We start from the raw sequence: 23,699 nt of genomic DNA on the forward strand, positions 1-23,699 counted from the left end.
CTTTTAACCACACATTCAGAATTTCATTGTTAAGACACTGTTAAGTCAGAATTTACCCTGAGCTAACAAGTTCAACCATCAAAGCTTATTAGAATGGGCTCAGCACCATGGTAATATAAATGATTTACTAACTTGGGCTCAGTCCTATGCTAGCACCAACAAATGTTTTTTGGCTGAAGTTGCTCCTTACCCCAACACTTTCAGATGTGTTTAGAGTCTATCAAAGAACCCCATGGCTACACAAAGTAATATTATCCACACAGAAGCCAGATTAAAAAATCCAGCTGTAAGGAACACTGTCTTGTGGCATGGAATTTCAAGATAACTGTGTTATGCCCTTGCAGAGGCTCTTATTCCTTCTGCAGAGACGATTAATGAAGCAGGTGTTCAGCCAATAGTTTTAAGAGACTGAAACTGTAAGAAACTGGGATCAATTCTGATTTTCCTTAAAAAACGTCCTCCCCACTTCTGAGTGACCCTCAAGCTCCTCTGGTGAAGAAAACCAAACCAAACATCCATAAACCAAATATATAAAAACTTCTTACCCTAAATTTATATTTTGTACTACGCCTCAAATTCTTCACCGTGTAGGTAAGATCGTCACCATCATATTTTGGCTTGAAACCATATCCCTGCAGAATTAAACAGGATTACTTGAAACATTGTATTTGCAGCCTAGACCATGCAACATACTTCATACAAATAAATTACTGTTTCAGACTGTAATTGTTATGCTACTCTGACAAAATAATAAAGGCAACTTCACCATGTAAACACCAGGGTTTTCTTGGAGAGAGGAAATTAATTAACTATTCTCCAAGAGGAAAGGAGAAAAGAATAGTAAAGAAAAGCATATACAGTGTCAACAGAAATTATACCTAACACTTTCAAAGGGTAGAACAGGAAGCATTTAAAAAGGAAGATGGTTAGGCTGAAATTACATCTAGAAGGACCACTTCTCATGATGCAATTACTTTGATCCAGCTCTTAAAAGGTGCAACTTTCACATGCAAATTCACAAGGTTAAAAGTAATTTAAAGCCTTTACAGGACTTCAGCTTAGTAACACTAATAATTACTGTGACAATAAAAAGAAGAAAGCTATGTGGCTTGGTCACAGCAATTACAAGTCATTAGCTTAATTTCAGAAAATACACATCCTTTTAGAATATTCTAGCAAAAGTAATCATTGTTACACTTTATACAATAAAGGGTTAAACATACACATTATAGTCTCTTTCCTTATTGAGAATAAGTAGTCTAAACTTACTGAGTTCTCATCCTCCATCTCTAATATATATGAGATTCCTTCATCTGACGGTGTTCCTGAGGGTTTTGTCCACTGTAGGGATAGCCAAGTAACTCCAGCATTAATCAGCAAAGGACTTGCTGGTGTGCTTGGGGCAGTGCCTGAGGTATGATACAGGACTTCTTCACTGAAACCACTGTTTAAAACAGACAGAATATAAACTAAGTAGACACAGAAATTAATACCTAGAAACACATCATTCTTACTAAACACAGCAATGACAGTTTCTTGCACATGTGCACAACTGGGAATTGCAAGCTAGTTCATGCAGATGACTTAACTCGCCCATGAGTCTGTCAGTAAGAAAACTTTTGAACAAGGTTAACATGTTCATAACTGAAAGATACTTTTGCAGGATATAATTACACTGTTTTACTAACCAACCAAAATGTTTTGCTATTTCCTGTTAAGTCATCATTCTAAAACAGTTGAGCTCTATACACAATAATGTACTAATATCAGTGTCCTTCCTATTCAAAATGAAACCATGAAGACATAAAAGCATGTACGGGAAGACATTAAAAAAAATCTGCTACCAGGTAGACATTATGTGCCTCAAATATACTGTGAAGTACTAGTTTTTCTAGAATAGAATAATAGAATAATAGCCTCATTCAATGTTAGGTTACTTTAAGAGTTGCTAATACGAAAGTCTTATTTGCAGAACAAATAGAGTGTACACTAGTGGATCTCCTAACAAAACTGTTAACCTTATCTGACAATGCTTAGATACACCTTGAAGTGAAAATAAGTTACATAAAAAGACCTATTGTAAAACAGAGGGATGCTAAAGTCAGTAAACAGGCATTATGTGTGCACAGATGGTCTGACACATATCCAGCTGGACTAAGAAAATCCCACCTGTTCTCATTTGCTGCTTCTACATCAGAGCTGAAGAAACATCTACAGGCTTAAGAGCTAGTTCAGGGTTTTTTTAAGCATGTGAAACTAATGTCACAAATGTGATTTTAATTTAGAAGTGAGGTATTACCTAAGTAAGCATCAGGAAATCCTGAAAACAAAATTCGCTGTATGGCGTAAACAACGGTAACAGTTACCTATCCTGTGTATCAGAACCTGACTTTCCTGAAAGATCTCAATATAGAAATACCTCAATTTCACTTTCTCTCTTACCCAACCTACACTAAAATACTGCACAAATTGTATATTTTGGTCTGCTCTAAAGTCTTTCTGGCATGAAAAAAATAAATAAAAAAGAAGAAATATTATGGACACCTCATCATCGAGAATGTCAATAGCACCCAAAGCAGACATACAGTCTGTGTGGATATCCAAACTGTGAAAATGATTGGGAAGCAAGAAATGAAAACGTGCAAAACAAGAGAAAACTTAAATTTGAGGGGAACAGGAATTTTTTTCTTGCAAAAAGTCACAAGCAAGCAAATTTTGAAATGAAGCTGATGTGGCACCTACAATATAGCTACTAAAAATGTTTTCCAGCATTATCTAGGTAGGCCAGAGAAAGCATAGAGAGAGGCTAAACAAATACTAAACCTACCTTTAGTCACAGAAAAACTACTGGAGGAGTCACCTTACCAGCAGATATAACGTACAAAACCCCCCACATTTAAAAGATTCAATGTCTTTACTTGATTGACCCATTCCAAAACACACTGAAGTCATATAAGTATTCGAGTGATACCCACATTTGAAAGACTCTTAAAACAATTAATTTAGGAGTACGATAATGTTATATATCTTTTAAACAAATTTTATTTTTACAGTTTTCTTTAGCTACTCTTTCAGGTGTGACTGGAATTAAATTTAAAAAGATGAGTAACCCAAAGATAAATTATCTTTCCCTGTTGGTAAAACCATTTAAACAGAAGTCTCCATATGCCTGAAGTTCTCAACATTCTTCACAAGGAACCAGACACTCTACCCTAATAAGTATTATTTCAAGAGACTTCTTAATTAAATAATACCACAAAGACAATAAATGGCAACTTTACAAGTTCATAAAACACTGATTTAAAAATGTATCTGGTGTACTTATTTTAAGAAGGGTACTTAACTGGTCAGTACCTTCTACCAGCTTGTGCTGCAGGAATCTGTAATATGTGCAGGTATTCCTGGAGGATACATTTACACTCAGACATAACAGCAGAACAGCAAGACAGCCTGAGCACTGGATTCTACTTAGCTGCCAGCCCACTCGCTGTCTTTATTTTTTTTAACAGTTCCAACTAAATCTCATCAAGACAAAGTCCAGGAGCAACTCAGAGAATAATTCATTCCAGAAACATAATCCAGAAGCCAGTGACATAATAAAGACTGTGTCAGAGCGCACCAAAAGTCATTCTAGCTCACTATAATGTCTTCTGACAGTGCCCAAAGCAGGTATCTAAGAAAACGCAGGAACAGGAACTATATGCAACATATTCCCTGAGTACTCTTCAAAGACTCCCAACACATGCCCCAGATCCTCTGAGCTAGCTGCAGTTTTCACATGCTTCATAGTCTGCAAAAGATTTGTTCTGCACAGCATGAATTACAACTCCAGGTCTGGCTCCCTATTCTTTATGCTGTCCTTCAACACTATCCAAGCAGGCGTTACTCTCTCAAGCACCAACCTGTGCCAGCTGAAGGACAAGCAATACACATGCTCTATTTCATACTATAAAAACACAACTCTGGTGAGCTGCAGCACAATGCTCATAACATTTCAAACACTGACTTAAAAAAAAACAAATGCAAACCAACCAATTTAGGCTGACAGCTAGAGAAGCCCCGTTTTTATGTCACATAGGACCTCATGGTCCAAGTGTGACCCGGTATTCTCTGCTGAAGTCAGATGTCATTCATTCAAAAATTCAAAGTTTGGAGCTCTGTAACTTTTGAAAAGCAATTAAAAGTAAGAACTCCACCTTCTAAGAATTTATAATAAGCTCTAGAACTTCAAAATAATTTAGTGATATGGTCGTGTCATAGTCTATTTCCCAAGGTAACAGAAGACTAACAAACACCTTAGCTAAAAGTACATATCCCAGTAACAGGACACGGTTGAGAAGCACAATACAGATAGACCTACAGATGGCAGCAGGGGTTCTGCCAGACTTCCTGCTCTAGCAGAGTTACTGACACCTATTTATACCATCACCACTACAACTCTTGAATTTAAGAAAAGATGATAAGCCCTGGAAAACTGCTATACCAACTTCAGGAACTCTTAACACCACGTCAAAGCTCCTTGGAAACAAGAGCAGCAGAAAGCATGGTATGAAGTACACCAAGATCAGCACAGCAGCAGCACAAGCACTGCAGCGTTTAAACTATTCAATTAAGTCACTGGCTGAGTTGCTTGTCTTTTAAGCATGATCCCCAGAATTTTAGTAGAAGTGCTTATTACATAAGACACAAAAGCCACAACTGCACTGAATGCATCTCTACAGTGTAGAGCTTAGTAAAAATTCTATTGCAAGTACATGCAGTAGGAAATGTTCAAGGTAGCAACTTCAGTGGTCAACACAGATCTACAAAGACTGAAGCTAAAAACCAGCACAGCCTCAGCTGATTTCATGTGAGAGCAGCCAGGCTGTATATGCCATGCTCGAGCTCCTGCTCTAGAGGCACTATATACAAATGTCTAAGCAAGACTTTTTTCTTTAAATGCCATCATATGCCTTTCCTAAACAAGCACACACATGCATGCATATGCATTCCATATTTACGTATGTAACAGCAGTATTTACCTCATTCCCATGTCATTTTTGGCTGCTAGCCTAAAGGTGTACCCCATTGCTGGTGATAGTTTAGTAATTCTATACTGCTTCTGTTGGCCATAATAACACTGGCAAAACTCTCCATTTCCTTTTCCCTAAAAAGGAACAAGTTAGTCACATTATTCACCCTGTTACGTATGTGTCCACCAATTAAAGTAACACACAAACATGAAGCAAACTAATTTTTAAAAATTAAACATAACTCAAGAACCTCCCACACAAGTAGTTTACAAAACTTTGTAGGTATACTGAAGACTTTTTTCCTTCCTTTCCATCTTCTGGCTCCACAGCATCAGAAGGAAAAAACCATGAAGCTTCTGCAGCTCTGCCATCTCAGGACAGCTGTTCAGGTAGGGACTGAAGGTGCTTGTGAGGGCAAAGTAGATCCACCCCCTTTGTACAAAAAAAAGACTGCTACAGGAAAATGATCCTTCAGCGTCAGCTCCTGAAGGAAGTACTGGACTACAAGTGAAAAAGCACTATCAGGAGTGGCAGAATCATGTAATTAAGATGCTATTATTTTATATTCTCTCAGAAAAAAAATGGGCAGTAACAATACTTGGCTTCAGGAACCACCTATTTATCACATGCCTCTAGACAGAACACATAATTTTCACACAACTTTATGAGCAAAGCCACATGCAACGCTTTAAAAAAAGCTACAAGATTAAAAATAAAATAGAATAACTTGCTTACTTCATCCCATTCTAAAAGGTAACTGTGGATTTTAGAGCCATTATCACAAGATGCCTGCAAAAGAAAAGAAGAAAGTTAGAGCTCTAACTGGATACAAAACACTTAAGGAAAAATGCACGTATGGGTCAAAACATGACAAGACCAGCAGAGTACAAAAGATGTTTCCCTTTTGATTGTTTCACTTGCCAAGACAGTCCTAGTTCAGTCTCCATCCAGTAAATTCTTGTAGCATGTTTATGGCTTTTTGTTGTTTTTTTTTTTTTTTTTTTTTTAATTTAGACCTTGACAAAATATTCTGGCAGTGGTGTAATATGTTGCAGCACTTTTCTGAGCTGCTAGACTGCAGGTCTGCTCAAATCTCAGTCTTTCCAAACCACTTCACCTGCTTTGCACAAACAAGCCTATGTTCAATGACAGAGAACGGAATCAGCTCCACAGGGTAGTAGGGGTCCGGAACTCGGTAACTTTTATCTACAAAGGCTCCTCATTTCTCTGGGAACCCTTTTCTTTTTACTGAAGTCTACATTTAACCCAGTACATCTATTTCCAATTCATGGAACTGTGACAGAAACTAGTATGTTTGACAAACGTCTTCCATTTTATTGACAAATCTGAAACAATTCCGAAGAGTTTATTTATTTTAAAAGCTGTTAAGCAAATCTTACCTTCCACTGCAAAGTAAGAGAATTTTTGGTCCTATTAGTTATCCTAGGCAGATTTGGAGTATCAGGTTCACAACTTGCTGTTGTAAAACTCTCTGCCTCTGAAGGGTTCCCCTTTACACAGCTGCATTCTACCTGTACTCTAAAAAGGAAAAGACCCAATAACATTTTGCTACAAAATCTTTATACACAGTTTCCAATGAAAAATGAGTGTTCCGAATTAAGTTACTGCCTAGGTAGCTTATTATTTAAATATCAATGCTATAAGCAAATAACTGGTGGAAGCATCTTGGTCGATAGAAGTAATGAGAAAGAAAAGAGTGCTTTACTAAGGATGTACACCACTACCAACCGGCATTGTTAGTCTCACATTTGAAATCTGTCTGTTATGTGCAGTACTTTGGTTGGAAAACAATGCCAACATCTTGCAGGCTCATTATCTGTTGTAGACATATTAACTGATACTACGAATAATTCTTCTCCTGCAAGTGCTTTTGTCAGATGAGCACAATGAAGCTGTTGATATATTTTCAGAGTATCCCCTGCACTCCTTCAAGGCCTTGCTGAGTCTGTTCACCCTGTCCTTTCCTTTAGGAAGGCTATGCATTAATTCTCCAGGTACTGCAGAAGAGGGAATTCTTGCTTCTGTCTCAAAGAGAAATCATTTGTTTTTCTAACAGCTTTTCTCCAAAAGAAAACACAAGATTATCTTCTGGATTCCCCCTGCTATGTAGCCATGCCTTGTCTCTTCGTTGAGTGAACTGGCACATTACTTTCTTCTGATTCACCTGTTCCTTTGAAAGAAAAAAATAAAACAAAGCAAAAAAAAAAACCAAAACCCTTTCCTCTCATCACTGATATAGGACCCAAGTTGCCTGCTTATGAAGATGCAAAACTCTTTATTTGTTCTTCTTGCATGAACAGCAAGCCACAGAAAATTTGGCTTTGTAGATTTCCTCAACAGGGAGAGACATTCGAGCAGTGACTAATGCTGAACATGGCTGTTTGTGCTTGAATGTAGTTGCAAATATGTGATTTCTCCATTACCTTCATAGTTCAGCCTTTATGGTCTTCACTGGCTTTCATCAAGGACTTCACCTGACTGCCATAACTTTTCAAATATCACAAAGAGTGGCTTGGCAACTGTATCAGTCAATTCCCTCAGGACTCTGGGATGCATCTTGTCAGGTCCCATTGATCTGTGTATGTTCAGGTTCCCCAGATGGGAATCAGGTGATTGCTAGGGACTTTGCTCCGCCAGTTCCTGCCTTGCAGTCCGTCCACTCAAGGGGTGTGGGAAGAGAGGCTGTCAGTGAAGACCGAGGCAAAGAAGTTGTTTAATACCTCAGTCTTCTCCTCGTCCATTCTTACTAGTTTCCCATCTTGCTCATCACAGGCGATTGCTTTCTTTGACCTTTCTTTTCTGGCTGACATACCAGTAGAAGCCTTTCCTCTTATTCTTTACATCCCTTTACAAGTTCAGCTCCAGATGACCCTCCAATATTTAAAAAGGGAGGGCAAAAAGGGCACTTAACTACATTTTTCCAATCCTATGCTATTTTTTCAGTATAAAATAGCAAAGCAACAAATTCTGCTGGAAGGGCAGAATTACACTGAGCTAGGGGCATGTTTTGTAAAGCATACATAGCCAGATTCACTAGTCTACTGGAGCAAAGCAAAAGCAGCATAAGGTGACCTTCAGGCAGCCAGCAGTGAGCACCTTTCTGTGCAAGGTACTTTGCTCTGATGCTTGTGGAAAATTGAGAGAAATCAAGCAGCATTGTGCCTGAACTCAAAGAACAGAAAAAGTTCACTATGCTGGCTTGAAGGAAAAGAGGATGGATGCTGGGTGGGAGCACAACAATCTTCTCTTGTTTTCCAAACTGGACTGAGTGGTCAACTAAGCCAAAAATACAGATTTGCGACTCAAAGGAGGGTTATAAGCAGTAAAAACAATCTCTGAAGGTTTATGCAAACAGACAAATACAATGAAACCTTTAAAACATTTCCACTGAATTTAATGAACAGACAAGGAGATACTCACTTTGCATGGTAATCAGTTGCTGGCCTGAGATCATTTACAGTAACTTTATTTTCTTCTCCACTGCAAAAAGATATGATTTTGTTTAAGAAACTGTTTCAGAATCCCATACATTTATAAGAAGACACTTATCATCTAACCTATTCACCTAACACCCCTTTTAAGAAATGCATTTACTAACAGTTTGTCTCTTTTGCTAGTAAAATGTAAATGCATTTACCTTTGAATTTTAGGGGTTTCTTGTGTTTGATTCCTGTTCTGTTGCCCTGGTCTTGGGGTGCTTTTTTGTTGTTGGTTGGTTTTTTAAGAATAATTACTTTCCTCTTTGCTCAGAATGACCAGCTGTATGTGTACATATGCATGTTACTACACAAAAAATGTCCAAATACTGGGGCCTACAGAAGCTCGGTTCAGCCTTGCAAAATCAAATACCTAAAACTGCATGACTGCACATACCTACTTGCTTGAGCCTAGTAAACAGAAAAGGCCCCTAAGTAACATCTAGTAATCTGCTTTTGCTGACATCCACTTATAGTAGCAAAGCTCATTTAATTTCCTCTGTTTTCTAGGACAGAGATATCCAACTTAGGAGCAGTACATGAATCATAAGAAATCCATGGAAAGTGGCTAAGGTAAACTAGCTAGATACAAAGATTTATAATTACTAGAGAGCCCTACACCCTTAATGGCAAGTTTTACTTTTATATTTATTAATTTTTTCTTTATGTTATATTTCTCCATTGTGTTAGGAATGAAACAATTGAAGAGTTTTGTTCTGTGCGAATCTACTTACTTTTTTTTGTATCACTCATCCTCTCTCACCAAAAGGATTTCCAGGGAAGGAAGGGATAACCTTACTGGGAGCAGAAGTATATGCTGAAGTAAATAACTACAACTACAATTTGTCTATCTCACTACTTGAGAACCCATACTGTCTAGTGCAGCTGGCTGAAACATACCTAAGTGATATTAAAACATGTCTTCAAAACCTAAGAACAAAGTCTTTACATTCTAGTTGATGGTAGACTTCAGTTATAAACCTGAGCCAATTCTACTGAAAAAAAGTAGTTGTATTTTGAAATGAAGTTGCACAGAACTGCTGATTATTTAAATCTCCAGACAGCAAGCAGATTTTTTAACAATATTTTAAACAACATAATTCAATGCAAGAACAATTAAATAAAAATAATGAACACCTACACATATACAGTTTTGTACTTTCCATCTTTTCCAGTATTTGAAATCATCACTTCGTAAGTATAAACCTCTGATACATTATTCTTGTCAGTGTCTTCTCTGGTATCACTGGATGGAGGCGACCACATAAGCAGTGCTGTTCTTGCCTGAATGTCTGATACCTGTAGAAATACAACTTTTGAGATCTCTGCCATTTAAATGTTATCATATTTAAAAGCTTCTTTGCCACAAACAACGACATAAAGAGAAGGATATCATATACCGTTAGTGTATTGGAGTATTCATACTTCTATAATAGCTACTAACTAGTATTTTACAGATGAAATCAAGCTAGAAATACAAGAAACACCACGAGAAAACTGCAATCCCAGGGCATCAGGTTGAGTGCAGACACACCTAAGTAATGAATGCCCCCTAGCGGCCTACCTACAAATGAACTGCGCAATTTGTGAAGCAGAAGAGATGACAAACATGTTATTTGTGTTCTCAGTTATTTAATTGAATGACAGTGCTTCAGACATTATTTTTTCTTTTATGTCACCAGCACTATGATCTTTTTAATACCTCCTTGTCGACTTGTTTTACTTATGAAATATATAGAAGCTCAGGAATTTCTCCCAAATGCCTGCATTACTCTTAACAGGTACATGAAGAAACTGTGCATTTAATGGTGACAGTAACAAGCAGACTCTCACATTATATTAGAACCTATTTGGTTACTTATCCCAGCACTTTTTTTTTTTAATCAGGATATTAACAGGGATACAACTACCTGAGGCTTTAATCTAGTACTCTGTGTAACATACTTTGAGCTCAGGTGCTTGTGACGGAGGCATGCTCGCAAGGTCTATCTATCTAATCTATCTATCTATCTATCTATCTATCTATCTATCTATCTATCTATCTATCTATCTATCTATCTATCTATCTATCTATCTATCTATCTATCTACACACACACATATATATGCAACATCCTAAAGAATTCCTGTGGTGGTGCTTGCCTGCAGAGCCCACCCTTTGCAGAAAGATCTGGGTAACAACAGTTGGTGTGACAGAAATATGAGTAATAAACAGTGTGAACGCAACACCTCCATCTGTCTCAGAAACGCTTGCCCCAGCAGACTCATAACGCTAAAGGCAGTGACCCTCAGGTGGATTACGTGGAAACCGGGAAGTCTCAAAGGAACTTCTGAAATGAACAAGTAATCAGCCTCAGAAGTATAAAAGCAACGTGAAAATTTGTAACAGAGATAAAAGATGCTGGAGCAGAACAGAGCAATGATCAAAACCTGTAACTCTTGCCACTTCCATACAAGCCTGATGGATACCATGGCTGGCAACAGTACCAGTGGTCTGGGGTGCAGTATGCAGGGACCCACAGCTTGGGTGGGTGCATGTGACCTGCTGGAGAACCCTTTCAGTAGCTGTGGATTAGCAGATTGTAGGGAACTGCAGATTTTGAGGAACACCACAGTTACATGCAAAGCTGAAGCACCCACATCTCCCAAAGGAGACATACGGTTAAGGGCACCCGCACTCTCCAAAGAGCGGGTGTTGCCTGAAACCCACACATGCTGCAAGGGGCTGTGGGTGCTTGTATTTCTGTAGGTGAGTGCATCAGTACATGCATGTGATTACAAGTTTTTAGGATCCATTCCAGAAGGTATTCTAGAAATTTGTGGGTGTTCATATTTCATGCCTGCTATTGTCGTTTGTATGTTGCACCCACCTCCTATTTTCAATCATTTCGTAAGAGAATTGGAAAGATTTCATTATACGAAATGACTAGCTTTACAATATGACTGTAATACATATATCTATTTCAGGAATAATTGCTTTTGGAAATCTATTACCAGACTATCAGAATAAAAATGCTGACTTCACAACTGGTGCTCTTAAGTTGCTATCATCTACTGAACTAAAACCTGAATGGGTCAACCTCAAGGATGAAGTAGAGAGGAGATGACTTACTGATAAAAAACAAACAGAAAGGAGAAAAAACCCAAATAAGATGAACCTCAATGTCTTGGAAATAATGTCACTGAGGAGGACAGTGACAGAGCAGCTTTGGTGAGCACCTGGCATCCAGCCAGGGTCAACTCACCACATATCTCATTGGAACATTAAACAATTAGACGTTTCAACTGTTTAGTACAGAGAGAGCAGGAAGAGTGCAAGGGAGATCAAACACTGCAGACTACAGAGTAACAGACAACTCACAGGACTTTCACTAGTAAAGTTAAACCCAGACTATTAGTGGAAGTCATTATATATCAACAATTGTCAACAGAGAACAGGGTGAAGTGTTCTTTAAGTTTCTGACTGGATGAAAAACTGTTTTCCTGAGTTACTCCCCCAGGGCAACAACTGTTGGTCAACTCATGTAAACCTTCCATAAGACTTCTAAAATAATAGATGACAAGTTAACACAATGAAGCAGTATTATGTACCAAGCTGAAAATCAGTAACTACATAGGTTGTTCTGGTTGTTTTACTTTGTGTAAACAGAGCAACTAAAGATTATCAAGAGCTGAAGCCTTGCTGTAGACAATTTGCAAAAACATAAAAGCAACAGTCAGTGGAAGTGAACATCATCAGAAATGCAAAATATTCACAGAACCTGGGAATTAAGAACATCCTAACGGTGCATAAAAAGCTGCAATGTATAAAAACTATATAAATTCTCTATGCATACACATGTATACATATGCATGGGGCATGAGAAGGTAAGAATCAAAGAAGTTCTTTTCAACTTGTTTATAAAAGATTTGGTATTGTTTTCCAGGTTCAACTCCCAGCTAAGACAATGATTCTAAAAGACAAGTCTAGGTTCAGCTATATTTTTCCCCACAAGACTATTAACGGACAAAAGCGAAGTATTAAAAGAACTGCAAAAAGGAAGATTTCTTGTAAAAAACTTTTCTCTAGTGCATATGCACTATGGCAGTTTTCATAGAATCATAGAACCATAGAATCGTTAGGGATGGAAAGGACCTTAAGATCATCTAGTTCCAATCCCCCTGCCGTGGGCAGGGACACCTTATGCTAACTCATATCACCCAAGGCCTCGTCCAAGCTGGCCTTGAACACTGCCAGGGATGGAGCATTCACAACCTCCCTGGGCAACCCATTCCAGTGCCTCACCACCCTAACAGGAAAGAATTTCCTTCTTATATCCAATCTAAACTTCCCCTGTTCAAGTTTTAACCCATTACCCCTTGTCCTGTCACTACAGTCCCTAATGAAGAGTCCCTCCCCAGCATCCCTATAGGACCCCTTCAGATACTGGAAGGCTGCTATGAGGTCTCCACGCAGCCTTCTCTTCTCCAGGCTCAACAGCCCCAACTTCCTCAGCCTGTCTTCATATGGGAGGTGCTCCAGTCCCCTGATCATCCTCGTGGCCCTCCTCTGGACTTGTTCCAACAGTTCCATGTCCTTTTTATGTTGAGGACACCAGAACTGCACACAATACTCCAGGTGAGGTCTCACAAGAGCAGAGTAGAGGGGCAGAATCACCTCCTCTGACCTGCTGGTCATGCTCCTTTTGATGCAGCCCAGGATACGGTTGGCTTTCTGGGCTGCAAGCGCACACTGCAGCCAGCTCATGTTCATTTTCTCATCGACGAACACACCCAAGTCCTTCTCCACAGGGCTGCCCTGAATCTCTGCTCTGCCCAACCTGTAGCCGTGCCTGGGATTGCTCCGACCCAGGTGTAGGACCTTGCACTTGGCAGGGTTAAACTTCATGAGGTTGGCATCAGCCCACCTCACAAGCTTGTCAAGGTCCCTCTGGATGGCATTCCTTCCCTCCAGTGTATCAACCGAACCACTTGGTGTCACTGGCAAACTTGCTGAGGGCGCACTCAATCCCGCTGTCCATGTCACTGACAAAGATGTTAAACAAGACCGGTCCCAACACCGATCCCTGAGGGACACCACTTGTTACTGGTCTCCAGCCGGACATTGAGCCATTGACCAGAACTCTGCGTTTGGTCATCCAGCCAGTTCTTTATCCACCGAGTGGTCCATCCATCAAATTGATGTCTCTCCAATTTAGAGATAAGGATATCGTGTGGGACAGTGTCAAATGCTTTGCACAAGTCCAGGTAGATGACATTAACTGCTCTACCCCTGTCCATCAGTTCTGTTTTAGATTACATCAGCATGTATTAACACAAAACTTCAGCTTCACATGACTGGATGACAGTAATTACAAATTTCTTCACTAAGAAGCAATTATTTAATATTGTCTTTTACCCATGAGGTTTAATAATGTCCCAATACTTGACTTTTGGAACACTAGCTGGAGCTTTATTATGGAAAAGAATTATGAAAGTTTCAGAAATTCCCATCAGTTCTCAGGCACCAACCAGTGTATTTTCAAAACATCTCTGCAATATGAAGAGGAAAAAAGTATTTTTGAAGAACCAAGATTAAGATCAGAAGAATCCACTATTTTTGGGTGCCCTGACACACTCATGAGCGGCTTTTTTTAGAAAACTTGGCATTACTTTGTACACTTATTCAAGCAGCTGCAATTGATTTATTTTGGTTGCAGCTCTGAGCACTGTGTGCTTCTGCAAAGCAGAACACAATACGAGTCAGGCCCCAGCACTGAGGAAACTAAAAGGTGGGCACGTCTTCATTAGCAGTCCAGCTTGCAAAAGTGAATCTCCTCATTAACTATATTACACATGCCATCCGGGTCAAACAAAAGAGCAGCAGTTTTGGCATGTGCAAACTGGATTGCATTCACAGAACACAAAGTACTTAACTGATGAGTGAGGTGCATAATGTTCTGAAAGCCAACAAGCAAATCTAGAACACACGTGAAGCACAAAACATGATGCCCTCCCAAGGGATTTAACTGCTATATAACAAACCCTCAAATTCTGAGTTCCTATTGTCTCTCCTTATTAAATACTCAGCCTTCTGCTCCATTCTTCATTTTGCTTTTGCCTTGTCCCCTTGTCTTCTCTTCTGCTTGCTTTGTTATTTTGTTAGTGGACATGATAGCTGGTGAAGACTGTTCAAGTGCCGAGGATTCGGCATGGTGCAACCTGCGGAACCACTCCAACTGACATCTGGTGTAAAAAGTCCAAGACCTCCCTAAGTAGAAGCGTCATCTGGTGGCAGTGACTACTAACTTGACTTAATACTGCCATGTATTAAGGGTGAAAAGTTTAAGAAAATGAGAACATGTTCATAAGAACACCTAATGGGAGTCTGGAGGCTGCAAAGCTGATGTGCCCCAGACTGCACAGCCTAAAAGAGATGCGTGAATGAAAGCACACCATGGACCCCACTACCTGGATTTAGATGTGCATGCCCTGGAATGAGGCATTTAGATATGGGATAGCCCAGGACAAGTCAGAGGCTTCAGCATTACTCCTGACTTTCTGGAGTAGGATATCGTGCAATGAACAGAATACTGGGCAACACCTGTATGATCATCTGAGCATATGACCACCACCACAGCCAGTATCCCAGCACTGAAGTTCAACCAGGGAACAGGGTGTTGATGATCCATCAAGAAGAGCACCACAACACAGTCCCCACCATGAGTGCTTCATGCAAAACATTAACCAAAACTCCACAGGAATATCTCTGATGAGTATGACAAATGTGTGAAATAACACAATCCCCTGGTTCACTTGTGGGAGGGCAAGGAAAATGTTTCCTTAGAGAAACTGTGGGAGGGTTGCTTCTGATCTTGCAAGGCCCAAGTAGTTAACACAGCTTCCCTCTCTCTTACCACACCACACACAAAGCTGCAACATCAGCTAGTCTTACACCTACCCACAGCCCTGACAGTCCCTTGCCTTCACAAAGCATAAGCCCCTCCAAGTGCTGGAAATTTGGCTTTTTGCCTTGTGTACGTTGTCTAGTCTGTAGCAGTCTACTACTGCTTAAGCCTGGGATGTCTTCTGAGGTCTGCAAAGAGATCACTTGCAGACACAGCTACATGCAATGACATTCACGTAAGGACATGGTAGAGAGGGGAAATAGCATGCTTGTCTAAAAGGCATGGATGACTGGCTGTTGATGATGGAAATGAAAGAAAGCAACACAGTAATGGTATTCTATTGCTTTTTTATATGTAATTAGCAAGATAGCAAAAGACACCACTTGTTGATCGTACTTCTCACAGCCTCATTCTAACCACCCCAGGAAGCTCAGAGTTGTTCTCTTTGGCAATGCAATCACTGATGACACCCTGACTTGGACAGCATACTTGCATGCCCTGGCCACTGTCAGAGGCCTGTGCATACTTCTAGAGAACTGGTCCCCATACTTCTAGTCCAGACAGAATGGATCATCTACATTCTCACAAAGTTAAGAAGGGCACTCATGATTAAGCAGGTATTCATGATTTGAGGGATGCTGAGAATGCTGTTGTCCAGCATGCCCCAGTGACAGCATTTTCTTGTAATAACCTAACCTTCCAGCAAAATTAGTTTCTGCATCCATTCTGATGCCATACGTGGCTAAACTAGGCACATACTCCCTTGTTGGAACAGACTCCCATGACTCAGAGTTAAAAGGGGTCAAAGTCACCAGTCCCTTTAGCTACACAGGCCTGACCCATTCCCAAAGCAGGTATGCTTTGTACAGTGAATGCCAGGGACCACAGAGAAAAAACAGCATGAACCTGTGTTAAAACAAAAAGCAATTGTAATCTTGAATACAATGGACCAGCACTAATATAAAATCTTTCCTGCTTCACTTTGAGAATAGAATAGAATTCTTCTAACAGTATTTAAATGTATATTTTCCTACAATATGCATGTGTGTGTGTGTCTATATATATTTAGATTTTTAATATATATTTTTATACATGTATTTTTTAATATATTTTTGTATAGCAAATGACTCCCTTAAATTCTTTCTCTCATCATCCTACAGCAAGCCTGAAGCCTTCAGATCCACTGCACAAGTGTCTACTGCTCGACCTAATACAGTGATAGCAATAGGTGTTTGCTATGTGGAGATGCTATGTGGAGACGACATGCACAGCTCAGCAGTGAAACAAAAGGCAGCAAAACAAAACTTCTGCTGGTAGGACTTCGCAGGTACTTGCTGGATTACATTCCAGGTCCTGGATAAAAATCAGTGCTATCAGATGTAGACTTGAATTTGTTTCTTAGAATCATCACCCCTTTCAACCCTGCTTTGTTTTTTGTCTTCTCAAGGTCTGGTCCTCATCAGTACTTCTTCACTGCAGCGTGTACTCCTTGTTTACTCCATCCCAGACTTCTGCCCTTTAGTCTCTCAATAAAGTTCTGATATCCTTGTCTCATCAATCTTCATCTTTGTCACGCAGCTTCAGTCTCCTGCTACTTCTGCACACTGTCTCTACCCATCTTAGTTTTACTTCCATCACCCTTTCATTATCAACCTGCTTGTAAAAATAACAAACATAAAAGCTACTTGCTCCATCTTGTTCTTCCAATAGAACAGACATATTCTGTTTGTTCCTGGTCTCATTTTCTCATCTTAAACTCCCCATCTATTCTGATCTCTCAAGTCTCGATTATCCTTTGGATCTGTGCTCCTTGTCAGAGCTGTCTCTTCTCCACTCACTTCCTTTCTCCCCCACACCTTAATCGTCCTAAGCTTTCTGTTCAGTCCCAGCTTCTTCTCCAGAAATTTTGTTGCCCCTCCACTAGCTCCAGTTGCCACAGTCATCCTGTTAAGTGGTACTGAACTTGACTGTCACAGCTACTTATGTACACCACAGCAGCACTAGGACCATCTAACTCCTCTCCATTTCTTCATCTCAGCTCTCTCCACCCTTTCTTACAGGATTTACTTCAGACAGCTCCCACCTCCATGACAGTCACCAAAGATGCAGGTGCCCTGAAGACACATTAACATGCACTGAAGACATTCTGATGCTTCGACCCAGCAGGATACACCAAGCATTCACGACTTCCTCTATTAGTATTATCTCTACTCAGCCCTTGAAGCCCCATAGAATGGCAAAACAGTTGACACTGGACAAGACCCGTGGACGTCATCTGGTCCAACCCACTTGTTTAAGCAGGGTCACCTAAAGCCAGTTGCCCAGAGCCATGTCCAGCCTGCATTTCAGTATCTTCAAAGAGGAAGTCTCCATAAACTCTCTGTCCAATCTGTACCAGTGCTCAGTCATCCTCATGGTAAAAAAGTGTTTCCTTATGTTACAGGGTTATCTCCTGTGTTTCAATTTGTGCTCACTGCCACAGGCCCTCATGTTGGGCACGCTGAAAAGAGCCTGGCTCCGTCCTCTTTGCACTTGCCCTGCACATATCTATATACACTATATATATAAGATCCTGGCTGAGCCTTCTCTTCTCCAGGCTAAATAGTCCCAGCTCTCTCAGGCTCTCCTCATCAGGCTGTAAAGCAACATATGAAAGAAGAATCAAGACTGGGGCACCAAAACTGGGGCCAGGTTTTCTGGGAGGTGAAGAGGAGAAGATAACACGATGGATGTGATGAATGAGGAAGTAGCTCACTGACTGGACAAACCCTTGGCAAGCTCCTCCTGGAGCCAGAGTTGCAGTGATTCTTTTTTGTAGTTTACAATAGGGAACACAGACTGGTTTTACTCAGGCAATTGGTGGACTGAGGATTGAAGTGCAGTACAAATGCATGAAGTTGTATAAATCCTCGCAGGGAAGGTACAGATGATGAAAGAAAAGAACACAGGCCTGCTCTAAAATGCAAGAAATGACTGAATTTGGCACCTGTGTTTTAAAGAGTATTTATGCAGAATTATGAATTAGTTTTACAAATTGAAAAGAAATTGGTAGGTTTTCAAACAGGTAAGACAGAAGACCACTGCTTACAGACACCTGCCTGGCAAATTTTTTGTCTCTCTTCCCTTGAGGTGCCAGAGACTCTTAAAGAGAAATCTGTCCTAATTTTTTTTACTTTTCAAAAAAGCTTTTCAAAAACCTCATTTTTGGTGAGGTTTCCAGAACTTCACCAGGGATCTCTCATGCCTGGAGATAACTGTTATGTAACTTTTTTTCCTGAACTAAAGAATGTTACAGAAACTTGAGAACAGTTTTTAAAGTAAGAAATGGTGTTAAGCATCACCATTATGTTACTGGCAACGTTACAAGCTCTTTCTATATATATTTCTTTTAATTCGCTTAGTACCATGATTTAACAGAGTGGCCAAGAAGAATAATTCCACATAATAAGTATCAAGACAATTTTAGCTTCATAAATGTTAATATACTAAAAATTACTTTTGTCATTTACATTTCAGTGACTGGAAGTTAAGTGAGTTTTCTTTAGTGTGGAAAGTTAAAAATCCTTTAAACTTGGACAGAGAAAAGGAGGTGTAAACCAGCAGCAGATACATTCTGATTTTATGGAGAGCTTTATTTACTTACCACTGGCTTGGCTATATTAGAAAGAAGTGCTTCAAGTGCTTTTGTTTCTTCATTCTTTTCTTAAAAAACAAAATCAAAGGAAACAAAAAGTACCCATGAACATTGTTCAGTGACTTTAAAGTGAAACAGCTCTTCATATTCAAACACTGCATACAGACTAAAGTATTTATGAAACAACACCTTGCCAATTTGCATTCATCTAGAGCAACATAAAACCAAAAAAGCTCTCAAAGATGTTGTTCATATAAAACTATTTCTAAATCCATTCTATGATTTATGGAATACAGAAAGCCTGGTTATCTTTTATTAATGAATAACTTTAAATAAACTACTGTTCTGGAGTACTTAAGCTCTTGGCTGAGCTATTTACTATAGATTTTTCTCTTTGGACCTAGATGCAGTCAAGTTACAGTAGTTTAAATATGTTATTGTATGTTATGTGGCAGACTACTGGTAACACTGCTGGCCTCCCTCAATTGCAAGGGCAAACCTTACCTTAGCCTTCAGTTACATCTCAGGGAAAGAATCTAAGGTACTTTGTTCCAGCTGAAAGTAAAGCTGAGCTTTATAAAGGACTCAAAGATTATACAAAGTGCTCTATGTACCTTCTCCCACACAGTATTAAAATTGGATTATCTCAATAGCGTAAGTGAACAGGCTACTCAGTTTTGGAGATGTGGCCAGGCATTTTTAATTCACTTAACCTGCCTTAATCTAAAAAGAAAAATCAAAGCCTGGCAAAATTATTTAAAAACCACAGGTCAAATCTATTTACAACTTTAGCCTCAAAACCAAACTGCCTTAGAAATGTAATTAAATGCATTTCTGACTTCTGTTTGCTATTATAGGTCTAAGTCACAGTACATTATTTTCCCAAATGTCTCCCGAATTAAATGATTTTGAAGAGTGGGCTTTTTCATTTTTCATATAAAATACTTCTAAGGAACCCTTAACAAAATTTTTGTAACGTATGTAAGAAACAGTACATTTTAATCACCTGTGCCTTGGAAAAGTTAGCTCACAGGTAAGTACCAACTAACTGAAAGTAAACTGAAACCAAGATAAATGCTATGCTGGAACTATAGTGACAAGCATTCATTCAAGTTTGGAACAACAGCTCCCAACTTCTGAATTCAGGTTTTATTTCAAAGGTGTCCCTTGTTACTAAGTTTTCACATGCTTTTAAACAGGTCTTGTAGGTTGAGATTTCCTGGTCTTGGTTAGACATACTTCACATTCCTTCTGGTGTACAGCAATCTAATATATATTGGCACAAAATCATCACCTCAAAGGAAACTTCAGTGAGCTGATAAAATCATTATTTGTTTCCTTCAGCATCAAAAGTTACAAATCCCTATTCTGAGAAAACTGTAGTTTGCATTCTGAATCTGAAGTGCTGTGCCAGTAACCTGAAAGTTCCATAGTGGCACATCATCAAATTCAAGGACGGTATGACTGAGACTGACTGAATTCAGTCCATTTACAAGATCACAAGCTTTACAGTGAAATACAGGTATTAATGATAAACACACTTCCTATTGTAGCATCTTAGAAAACATGAACTCACAGAGATTAGTGTGAGAACCTGTCTTCTTCTGCAAAGGTCTTTCAATAGTAAGTTGGTAGAGACAGGCACTATGTGAATTTTATGTAACAACAGTATCTCTTTCACAAAATATTCCTCTTTAACAGGAAATGTACATTCAACTTGTATCAGAAATCTGGTTCTTTTCATGTTTTCTGCCATATCAAGCAGTCAATCGATATCCAGCGATTCCTTAAAATGTCAGCACCAATAACTCTGGATAAAGCACAGATTTTTCTTCCCTCAAATCTCTGTGGAGACTTGTGTCAGTGGTTTTGTTCCTTTAGGTCCATCGGTCTAGTGTGATGAGCAGATCAATTGCTCTTAACTCCATTCTATGTAAGTCAAGGCAGTTATGGGCTACTACCCAACTTCAGGATTGTTAAGTGTGGTGTTCTACCTAGAAATGCTACGTTCCTCCAAATACCAGACTTGCATTATATATTATTTTTGTTAACACTTACCTTCTACTTCTGTGTCTGTCTGAGAATTGCTTTTTCCTTTACCCAAAGACTTGCTTTTGGTAGAACTTGTGCTTATACCAGCTGCATCCTGTCCTTTTGTAAGTCCGTTGTGTTCACTTGTAGGAGAAGGACATTTCTGAGGAGATGATGGAGGGCTGTTTAACTTATCCTTCTGAGTTCCATGTCGATCTTTTAATTTTTTTTGTAACCTTTCATATGTTTTACAAGACCTTTCATCTCTGAAGTTAGATCTTCCATGAGCAGGCAGAGTTTCTAAATAAAAGCAGAAAAATATTAAAAATCATCATTAAGAACAGAACGTAATTTAAAAACTTACTGGAAAATGCTACGTGTGCTAAATGCACACTTGTGAGTAAAATTACATCTTTACTTCTATTGGAAAACCTAAGCATCAAGCAGACAAAATAATACACACTAACTGTACATTAACAACATGTTAGGGGAGAAAGTGTTATCTTTCCTTCCCACATCTTTTTTTCCACTAAAAAATTATTCTTAAACTGTTTCTATAATCGTCCTTCAGCTGTAAGGTACAGGATACAGTCACCACAGAAAAAAAGTGATACTTTATTACACAGGAAGAGGTTTGGTTTAATGTTGAATAAAAAATACAGAAGTTTTAAGTTTTGGAATGCAAGTAGATCAAGTACTTTAATCGAATACTAGACAGATTAATGGTGAGAAATCAAAAGGAAAAGCAGAAATCAACAGGGAAAAACCCCACAAAAGCATAGGGCAACTGAAAGACACAAAAAGATTGAAGATGGCATGGCTACATCTTGTAAGTACACTATACTGGTATACAGTAACCTAAGCATTGCTGCCATAGGACCAAAATCCCACCTCTAAGTCAAAATGTGGCTTTGGAAATAAGGCAGCACCACGCCAATAAAAAAAAAAAAAAACACTAAACTGCAGACTGGTGAACTTTTCAGTTCAGTTCTAACATTTTAATTCATTTCAGCTTAGTGTTTCAAGAATTTAAAACAGCAACCAACTCTTTCCCCAGTGTAACCCTATCTATGATAAACCATGAAAATTCCAAAAAAAGACATCCTTCAAAACCAGCATAGAATTTGTCCATTTTCAGGTAAATTGGATCACTTGGTCTGAAAAATGAATTCATTGTTTTGTATTTCTTATGTGCTGGAAAGTATAGGAAACAAGATTAAATACAAACTCTCTTGCAAGATAGATAAAACCCACAAAACTAGAGGCCTTTCCAGTTTCTGTTTTAGTAGGTCAACTTAATTCCCAGAGAATTTGACAGAGGACTACTAAATAAGCTGTGATTATTTACAAATTTGATTTTTACTACCATTAGAGATTTAAGTGCTCTAGTTAGAGAACTACCATGCTATAAGTGCTTCTGTGTTTTTCCCCCCCTTAAATTCAGATTCCTCATATAGGACCTTAACTGTGAGATTTGACTTCTGAAGGCCATAGCCAAAGTCAGTGGTCCAGAATTAAACATGAAATCTGTAGCAAGTATGTAATAAATTACAGCATCCAACCTAGCTTCAGGACAGGTTGGATGGGGCTTTCAGCAGCCTTGTCTAGTGGAAGGTGTACCTGCCCATGGCAGGGGGGCTGGAACTGGATGATCTTTAAGGTCCCTTCCAACATAAACCATTCTATGATCCCTAGTCCTTTAATTCCCTAAATCCAAAGGCATCTTACATATATATTTAAAACAAAGCAAACCTAAAGAATCCTACTTTATCAAATTTTTTCTACATTAGCAGTTTCGCAGAATCACTGAATTCATATTTAAAGGGATATAACCTAGCAGCAAAAATCTAAAAAATACTATTCCATTAAGAAGTATCCTTTATCTTTAATGCATTTAAATATCATACTCCGATCTCTTAATTCAGCAAACTAAAAGCAAATAACTGCCATCTACAGGAAACCAAGAAATTAATAAAACTATGAATAAGCACCCAAAAAGCATCTAATAAAGCACTATTATCAAAGTAGTGCAAGGAAGAAATAAAGTACAACTTCAGAATACAGAAACACTAAGAATTCCAGGAAGACATCAGTATATTCTTATTTGACAGCTTTGTACATGGTTACTATTTAAGCATGGTGAGTACATGAAGGACATTTTTAGAGATGCTTTCAGTAGTATCATAGAACACCGAGAATCTACGCACCTACAGCAACATGACAAAGTTGTGTTTAGTCTCCCCCTCTACAGTGTCAAGGCTTTTTCTCTAAAAACAGCAACCTGGCATTGCTCTCAAAGACTTTCAAGGTCAGCACCTGACTTACTGCAGAAGTTTATCAAAAGATAAACTGGATGTCTCCAGAAATTTAAATATTAATCTAACAACCCAACCCCTGAGTTAGTACACACATACACTTTGCCACTAAACATTATTAAAAGGCAGGTGTCAACAGCACTATCAAAACTAGCTTCAACTACAGTATTAAGTTTGGGTTGGTGACACCTGATCATTCAAGCTGGACTTCAATACAGACATTGGACTAAATGCATACAGTTTTACACACAAAAATAGCAAACATTTTTCATATCAATAGCAAGAACTCCTGTTTTATGCTTCAAATGGGATACTTGCAAGACA

At 38.9% G+C, this 23,699-nt stretch overlaps 1 protein-coding gene across 8 annotated transcripts in view; it reads right to left on the minus strand.

Annotated features, from left to right (window-relative positions):
* FNDC3A (fibronectin type III domain containing 3A) overlaps positions 1-23,699 on the minus strand; it is a 123,328-nt gene that overhangs the window by 23,315 nt on the left and 76,314 nt on the right. For all 8 annotated transcript variants that reach the window (XM_057425641.1, XM_057425638.1, XM_057425639.1 and 5 more), the window contains 9 exons: positions 21,088-21,360; positions 19,039-19,097; positions 9,651-9,808; positions 8,454-8,513; positions 6,413-6,551; positions 5,748-5,801; positions 5,022-5,146; positions 1,270-1,444; positions 546-632 (listed from right to left, as the gene is read on the minus strand). In XM_057425641.1, coding sequence (XP_057281624.1) covers positions 546-632; positions 1,270-1,444; positions 5,022-5,146; positions 5,748-5,801; positions 6,413-6,551; positions 8,454-8,513; positions 9,651-9,808; positions 19,039-19,097; positions 21,088-21,360 — 1,130 coding nt within the window. The remainder of the gene's footprint in view (positions 1-545; positions 633-1,269; positions 1,445-5,021; positions 5,147-5,747; positions 5,802-6,412; positions 6,552-8,453; positions 8,514-9,650; positions 9,809-19,038; positions 19,098-21,087; positions 21,361-23,699) is intronic.

The sequence above is a fragment of the Pezoporus wallicus genome, unplaced genomic scaffold (genome assembly GCF_028554395.1).
Source record: "Pezoporus wallicus isolate ANWC-B61680 ecotype Strahan unplaced genomic scaffold, APGP_CSIRO_Pwel_v1 contig_787, whole genome shotgun sequence".
Taxonomy (NCBI): domain Eukaryota; kingdom Metazoa; phylum Chordata; class Aves; order Psittaciformes; family Psittacidae; genus Pezoporus; species Pezoporus wallicus.